Source organism: Halichoerus grypus, chromosome 12, assembly GCF_964656455.1.
Source record: "Halichoerus grypus chromosome 12, mHalGry1.hap1.1, whole genome shotgun sequence".
Taxonomy (NCBI): domain Eukaryota; kingdom Metazoa; phylum Chordata; class Mammalia; order Carnivora; family Phocidae; genus Halichoerus; species Halichoerus grypus.
Genome location: NC_135723.1, coordinates 252,158 through 260,129, shown reverse-complemented (window position 1 = coordinate 260,129; position 7,972 = coordinate 252,158). Strand labels below are relative to the sequence as shown.

General features: G+C 59.8%; 1 protein-coding gene across 1 annotated transcript; it reads left to right on the top strand.

Annotated features, from left to right (window-relative positions):
* The first annotated feature begins 641 nt into the window (after positions 1-641).
* Positions 642-3,751, top strand: MYL7 (myosin light chain 7). Its single transcript, XM_078059840.1, has 6 exons — positions 642-1,764; positions 1,958-2,033; positions 2,337-2,441; positions 2,807-2,885; positions 3,011-3,059; positions 3,587-3,751. Exons 1-6 carry the CDS (start codon positions 1,588-1,590, stop codon positions 3,686-3,688), a joined length of 588 nt encoding a protein of 195 aa, XP_077915966.1. The 5' UTR covers positions 642-1,587; the 3' UTR covers positions 3,689-3,751.
* Positions 3,752-7,972: the final 4,221 nt, after the last annotated feature.

The following is a 7,972-nucleotide window of genomic DNA, read 5'->3' as shown; positions in this document are numbered from 1 at the left end:
ACGAGCCTACTCTGAGTTAGCCAAGCCGAGGGCCTGGCGCCATCTCTCAGCTGCGCCCCGTTACACGTCCACACGTCTGTAGAGTTAGAACGTATGCTTGCTCTTCAGTGAGAGGAACTACCCAACAAATTCGGACTGACTGTTATCTCATTCAGAACTTAACCCAGAGCCACGGGTCTGAGATGTTCCCTCGTTTTTCCGGGTGTCTCCTGTGGGATGGGGTCAGATCTTTTTAGTTCTCTTGAATCTAAATTATGCATTAGAACGTTGTGCGAGCATCCGGTTACTTCATCCGCAGTACTCGTGTTTCGGCGCTCGTGTTGGATCCCGTTTTGACGTAAACTAATTCCTAGTCTTTCTTTTCCTTGCAGTTCAGAGGATCCTATTGATTTTTTAAGTTCTCTCTGTGGGTGGGTTATACATTTCATGAATTTCATTTCAGGAGAGTAAAGGAGGTATTGTTCTTGTTACACGAGGGACATTGGGTCTCATGCACCACGCAAACTCCGGCTCTACCAGCTGGCCTCTGCATTTGTTCCCCACCCCCCCAGGGGCAGGGGGCAGCTGTGCAGAGCCAGGTTCTGGGGGAGGGAGGGTGGGCAGCCAGTGGGTCCTCTTCTCTGCTCCGGGTTCCAAGAGGGCAGGCAGTGGGCCCACGACGTTAGTTCTAGAAGGCCCCCAGCCCTTCTCCGGGCCCTAAAGGAGCAGGCAAGCCTGCAGCCCGGGCAGAACCGAGAGTGTCTGGCCCCTGGCTGCACAGCAGCCTCACACGGAGGGCTCGTGACCACTTCCATGGGGGTCCAGGGGTTCCTTGGGGTCCAGGTTGGGCACTGTGCTCCAAAAGCCTCACACACAGGTTCTGTTTGGGGCCACGACTAGCTCAGGGCTGCCTTCTGCTCCTCTGTCAGAGGCCAGGGCCACCGTCCACCCAAACCTCTGGGAATCCCTGGGGGTCTCAGGCCAGAGACCATCTTCAGAACCACCCACTGCCCTTCCCAAGCCCAGCAGAGGCCCCAGGCCAGCCCTCCGAACGCCGTCCTCTTGGACTGGGCGGGTTCTGGGCTGGACCTGCAGGAGGGACGGTCAGATGGGGGTCATAGGGGAGACTTCTCATTCGGGGGGCTACCTCATTCAGCACCCAGAGTGGCGAGAGCTGTGAGGCTGTGAGCTCTGCCCTTGGGAGCCGTGGCTGCTGGATGGGTGGACGCCCGGATGTTAGACATCAGGGGGCCTGAAGGTCACCAGGAACGTGGCTGGAATCTGCCTGGGGCCCTGTCCTCCCCCAGCCCAGGCAGGGCTGCCAAGTTTGGGCCTGTCCTCTCTTCCTGTCCTTATTTGGCATGCAGGTGATAAGGCTGAAACATAAAAGGGGCTGGGGGCCCCTTGCAGCAACCCGGCCGCCATAGAGAGAGGATGGTGAGTGCCCGGTGGGGAAGCCAGAGGCCAGCAGGGTCCCAGGTGCTGTCCCGTGGGCTGGGGGAAGAGAGCCAGGGACTTCTGTGCTTGCATTGGGCCTGGAGAGCTAGTCTCCAGAGGTAGGAAGAGGACCCTGACCTAGGCTCTCCTGGGAATGCTCAGGGGGTGTGCATGGGAAGGGGGGAGTCTTTGGGGAGCCGGGCAGAGGACCTCTCCCCACCGACAATGTTGCAGGCCAGCAGGAAGGCGGGGACCCGGGGCAAGGCCGCGGCCACCAAGCAGGCCCAGCGAGGCTCTTCCAATGTGTTCTCCATGTTCGAGCAAGCCCAGATCCAGGAGTTCAAGGAAGTGAGTGCCCCACCCCCAGTGGCCTGGGACCGGTCCCGGCATCCCACCCCGCATACACCCCCTCTGCTCTGTAGTCAGTGGTCCTGGCCCCTGTCCTTGCTCTGCCGTCTGCCCTCCAGGACCCCTCCCCACCTCCGGCCTTCCCTGGGGTGGGGGCTGTTCCCACTTGGAGGCTGTGCTCCCCACTTCGCAGGCCTTCAGCTGCATCGACCAAAACCGGGATGGCATTATCTGCAAGTCAGACCTTCGGGAGACCTACTCCCAGCTCGGTGAGTGCTTCTGCCTTCCCCCTGCTCATGGGGCCTGCTCACACCAGGGGAGCCGCTGTGGCTCAGCTAGCTGGTGGGAGGCCCACTGAGAATGCACAGCCCCCCCCCACCAGGCAGCGCCCGCCTTCCCCCTTCCCGACTCACACCTCCCTCCCCATCGGTCCCCGTGCACACACACCCCTCCCCCACTGGTCACAGCTCCCCATCACTTCACACTTCTCCACCCCCTACGGCCCAGAAGGAGGGGAGGCCGGCCTGGGCCCCCCAGGCCCCATGTCCATGGCGTGCCCCACCCCCAACCAGGGAAGGTGAGCGTCCCAGAAGAGGAGCTGGATGCCATGCTGCAGGAGGGAAAGGGTCCCATCAACTTCACCGTCTTTCTCACGCTCTTTGGGGAGAAGCTGAACGGTCAGCCTGGGCTGGATTGGGTCCCCCCAGCCTGGAATCTGACTGAGCCCCACCCAGACCTCAACTGGACACTCCCTGGCACTAGTCCACCCAGAGCCTGTGGGGTTCTCCCCTCCCTCCCAGACCCATGGGCACCGGTCACCCCGACTTCCGACTCAGCCTCCCTCCCAAATCCCAAATCCCAAATCCCAGTCTCCTGGCCAGGCCTGCCCACAAGGACAGCTGGTCTTGGCCTCCCTGAGCCCCAAGGGACGCTTTGTATCAGGAAACACCCTCCCACCTCTTCTGGGACGTGGCGGGCCCCCTGCACCCTCGGGTCCTCCTGGGTGGGCACGGCTGCTCACCTGGCTCCCCCGGGTTCCCAGGGACAGACCCGGAGGAAGCCATCCTGAGCGCCTTCCGCATGTTCGACCCCAGCGGCAAGGGTGTGGTGAACAAGGATGAGTACGTGTGAGCAGCGGGAAGGGGCACCACGCAGAAACCGCGGGGGGCCCTTGGTGAGGGCGGCCGCCTGGGCCAGGGGAGCCTTCACCGCCCCCCGCATCGGGCCACCCCTCGGCTCTCCCCAGGTTCAAGCAGCTTCTCCTGACCCAGGCAGACAAGTTCTCTCTGGCTGAGGTGAGGACTCCCGACTCCTTCGACACCCTCCCCACCCTTCACAGGGCCCTTGCCCCGCAGGGCACTGGGCAGGCCTTGGTGACCCACCACCCTCGTGGGCTCGGAGCACGGCTGTGTGGGACCACCTCCGTCGAGCCCCAGAGGGTGAAGGGCATGGAGTCAGAAGGGAGGAGGGTGTGCCAGGCTGCGAGCTGTGTGTGCAAAGGCCCAGGGATGAGAGAGTGCACCTCCCGCATTTGGAAGAGGCTCTGTGCGTGCAGGGTCAGGGCAGCGCAGAGAGGAGATGGAGGCACCCCGTGGCTGAGGTGGGCCCTCCGACCCACAGCCCCCTTCAGACCCCCACCCTCCACCCCCGTTTCCCTCGCCTGCCCAGAGGCAGACAACAGAAACACGGTAACTCTGAGTTTGGGGTTTGGGGCTGGGAGTCAGGGGACAGGGTGAGGGGTCACAGGTCTCCCTCAGGCACGGCCACTGGCCACCCCAGGCCTCCCTGGCCGGCTGCCTGTTACCATGCCCCCCCCACCCAGGTGGAGCAGATGTTCGCCCTGACGCCCATGGACCTGGCAGGGGACATCGACTACAAGTCTCTGTGCTACATCATCACCCACGGGGACGAGAAGGAGGAGTGAGCTTGGTGCGGCTGCGACTCGGGGCCGGCCTGTGCCGACACAGCAATAAATGTTTCCCAGTCACACCTGCGTGGTGGCCTGTCTGTGACAGATGGGGTGGGGCCAGCAGGGGGATCAGAGGGACCCAGCCCCTCGCCGGCTCAGCTCAGTCCACCCCAGACTGCTGCACGACGATGGGCCGGCGTGTGCCCGGTTCACGGATGAGGACACATCTCTAGGAGAGGGACTGGTGGGCCCTGTGCCCTGCATCCGCTCTGCACTGGTGGGCCTCCCTGCACCTGTGTGTGTGCGCGTGTGTGTGGAACCCACCTGAAAACACACACTTCACTTCACTTCGGAAATGCAAACAAGGTGCATCCACACCAGAGCGCATGCAGACTTCCAAAGGAAATAGGAACAGGCCTCCTGTGGGTGGGGGGGCAGTAAAAGGCTGGAGAGAGGGGGTGTCCTTCTCCGGAAAGGACTGTTGGTGTCCCATCCCCCACCTCATCTGCAGAAAGCAGTGGCTGGAGGGGGGACACGGCTTCATCTTGGGAACTGGAGGGTAGTAGGGGGATATCCTATCTGGAGGAGGAGGGGGAGGAGGGAGAGAGAGAGGCAGCCCCTTGCACGAAGTCAGACCTCCCCTCCCGCAAGCCTGGCTGCAGCTCCCCCAGCTGGGAGGTTGGAAGAGATGAGGAGCTGAGCACATTCCTTCCTCGAAGGCAAGCAAGACGAAAGGCATTTTCGCCTGGAGAGGTGTTCGGTGTTCGTTTTTATCTGGGACTTGGCAATTTTAATTACCACGTTGAGACTTGAGATTTAAAGTTCTAGCACTTTCTTGTACTTATTCGTGATCACGACGATCCTGGAGCTGCCTGAGCAGGGATGGGGGTGGGGGGCGGGAATCACAACCAGGCCGGCCTACGGCCTACGGTCCTTGATATGCGCACGAGTTCTGCTTGCTCAACAAACTGATTTCAAGAAGTAAGGGCTGGGGCGCCTGGGTGGCTCAGTCGGTTGGGCGTCTGCCTTCGGCTCAGGTCATGGTCTCGGGGTCCTGGGATCGAGCCCTGCGTTGGGCTCTCCGCTCGGCAGGGAGTCTGCTTCTCCCTCTCCCTCTGCCTCTATGCTCTCTCTCTCTCTCTTTCTCTCTCTCTCTCGCGTGCGCGCGCACTCACTCTCTCAAATAAATAAATAAAATCTTAAACAAAAAAAGTAAGGGGTAATACCGTAATTTAAGCCTCTGCAGAGAAGCGTTGTGAAAGACGCAGTGGACCACAAAGATCGCAGGTGTCTTCCAAACGGTGCGCAGCAGAGCCCCCGGCTGGTTCTGCGGGGCCTCTAGGTGACCAACAGCAAGGCCACGGGCTCCTGTCCCTAAACATGTGACCACACGTGGTCCCCCCTCCTCTGCAGAGGAAGCCAGCTTTGTACCCGTTAGGAGAGCAAGTTCCTTCCAGCATTCCGGAACTGTTCCCTCGACCCTGAACACACGGGTTTGAACTACAGAGGGCCACTTACCTGCGGATTTCTTCCCGATAAATATAAGACAGCATGACATTTCCTCCTCTTTACGATGTTCTTGACATTTTATTTTCTCGGGCTTACTTTACTGCAAGAACACTGCACACAATGCACACAACACACAGAATATGTGTTACCTGATCACTCATGTTATCGGCAAGGCTTCCAGTCACCAGCAGGCTGTTAGTACTAAGCTTTTTGGGGGGAGGGTCAAAAGTTGTAAGTGGATTTTCAACTGTGGGGGGTGGGCTGGTGCCCCTCACCCCTGCGTTGTTCAAGGGTGAGCTGTCTATGCATCTGCTCTTTGAATCCTCCTCGGAACCAGCTGTGACATGTTATTGGTCCCCTCGTGAACTAATGAGTACATAAAATCTGTTTTGTTTTGTTTTTTACGATTTTATTATTTGGAAGAGATAGCAAGAGCAGAGGGAGAAGCAGACTCCCCGCCAAGCAGGGAGCCTGCTCAAGCCAGCCCAAAGGAAGCCCATTCTGTTTGTGCAGGCTTGCATCTACATGTTCTGCTGAAACGAGGGAAGGTTTTGTTTCCAGAGAGCAGAGACCATACAAACGTGCTCACAGAGGGCCAGGCCTCAAAGTGCTACCTTACTGGACACAACACCCGAGGTGCTGGACACACCCCTGAGCTGGGAGACTCGGGGTCTGTAGCCACCTGTGCTTCCCCGAGGGGCATCCAAATCCCCGACTTCCTGTTTTCCTAGGAGCCCTGGAAGCCTCGCTGCTGTGAGGACCCCCCCCCACCCAGGCAAGGCAGTGGGGCTCCTGGTCCTGCGGTGCCCTCGCCTCACTTCGCCCACAGCCCACTCAGGGGAGGTGTCCCAGCCTCTTGCCTTCACTGGGACCATGTCCAGAATCTCCCAGGGCTCTCTGGGAGAACTTCCAACAGCTCCGGCCCCTTCCTCCTCCTTTGCCAGGGGCTCACATTCGAGGGGCTGCAAGAGAAACACCGTCCCATCTCCCCCAACACTCTGCAGGGCCTAGATGCAAAGGCTGACGTCCCCAGCAGCAGCTCAGACCTCACGGGGGGGCTGGCTGGAAATGCAGGCTCTCGAGCGACGCCCCCCTCCCCAAACGCTTTTGTTCAGGAAGGCCCTGGAGCCCCCTCACCTGGGCTCTGAGTCGTGGCAGGCAGGGATGCCCGCACAGGCAAATGCACATGAGAAATAAGACAAAGTTAATACTCCCAGGTGCAGAAAAAGGAAACAGATTTTCTCCTCCCTTTTCTTAGCACATTCTCTTTAGAAAACATGTAAGTTCTTTCCCTACCTCTTTTTGCGTCCATCTCTTTGACAGCTAAAGAAGCCTCTGGCCAGTTGTACAACCCAGTTAGATCCCTCTCCCTGCCTCCTCCCCCTGCCTCCCTGGAACATGGCTGGCACGTGATCCCCACGGCCGTGGGGACCCCCGCCGACCCGGGACAGCTGGGGGCACTGCGCCACACCTGGATCTCCCGTTCATCTCTAACATAAAGAGAAACTCGCTTCTGTATGACCGGAGCCCTGTGATTGGGGGTTTCTTGTACTTACAGCAGAGCCTGGTCCCAACCAATGCGGTCTGACCACCACCCCCCCACCTCACAGATAAACCGAGGCACCACATGGTTGAGTGACTTATCCACGGCCACACAGAGCCAGGTGGGTGTGGGTGCCCCTCTCGCGGAGCCTCAACCAGCCTACCGACGCACTGGGTCCCCAGGGGTTGAAAACGAAGACATCCGAATGACTCAGCTCTTGACAGCACCCAGCATGCCCTCCCAGCCTCCTCGCAGGCCAGAGTAGGTCCCTGTGACACCAGTTCTAGTTCAGGACCACGGGGCATGGCCACGGGGCAGGGGCCACCGCCACCCTGGATTTCATGTTTCTGACCAGATGCACAGATGGAGGGACGTGCAGATGTACCAGGGGATGGGCTGGCGGCCCAGACTGTCTTGGGGTGCTGTCTGCTCAGCGGACCCGACCATTTCCTAGCACAAAGGGGCGGAGAGGCAAGGCCAGAGACAAAGGTGCTGGTCTCAAGAGCCTCCAGGTGGCAGGTCCCCTGGAAGCCACAGGCAGCGTCCACACGCCACCCGAGGGAAGTCACACGGTAGTTACAGGGTCCGGCGAGTCAAGTTTCTGTGGATCTGCTCCAATCGGAAGGCCCAGCCTGTGTCTGCCCAGGAACCCAGGCTGGCTGGGGGCTTGTCGGCCTCGAGCAGCCTGGTGGTTCCACCCTCACATCTGGGAAGCCAGAGGCCACCACACTGAGACCAAACCCAGGATAAAAGCTCACGTGAGGGACAGGCATGGCCCTCAACCCTCCCAGCTGAGGCTGGACACTTGGGACAGGGACCCCAGTCCCATGGCCACGTGCACGCTCGGGCAAGAAGAGACGGGGGCTGCCTGCACGCCGTGAGAAATGAGAAACTGTCATAGTCAGGAAGACATGGGGTGGCTTGTTACACGCAAAAGATGAGCGACACACCAGTTTATGCTATATCCTGAAGACAGACAGACATCACCCAACCTTGTGAAGTAGTAACCCCAAACTGAGTTTCTTCTATTCATTTTGACCTTCCATTGTAGGAATTGAGGCCAGCTCCAACCGGGTCACCACTCACGGACACCCCAGACCCCTGTGGGTTTTGATCAGAGACTTACTGGGACCAGGGCCTCTGAGGGAGGGCCCAGGCTAGAGGGGGCTAGGCCAGAAGGTGCTAGAACAGTCCCGATGGCAGCCAGGGCCATGGCGCCTGAGCCTCCCTCCAGCCTCTGGCCTCCC

Excerpts from the sequence above, each read along its gene's own strand:
- MYL7 (XM_078059840.1), top strand. The coding sequence starts at position 1,588 with ATGGGAAGGGGGGAGTCTTTGGGGAGCCGGGCAGAGGACCTCTCCCCA. Across the intron at positions 2,442-2,806 it reads CTTTGGGGAGAAGCTGAACG|GGACAGACCCGGAGGAAGCC; the intron begins GTCAGCCTGGGC and ends CCGGGTTCCCAG. Across the intron at positions 3,060-3,586 it reads ACAAGTTCTCTCTGGCTGAG|GTGGAGCAGATGTTCGCCCT; the intron begins GTGAGGACTCCC and ends CCCCCCACCCAG.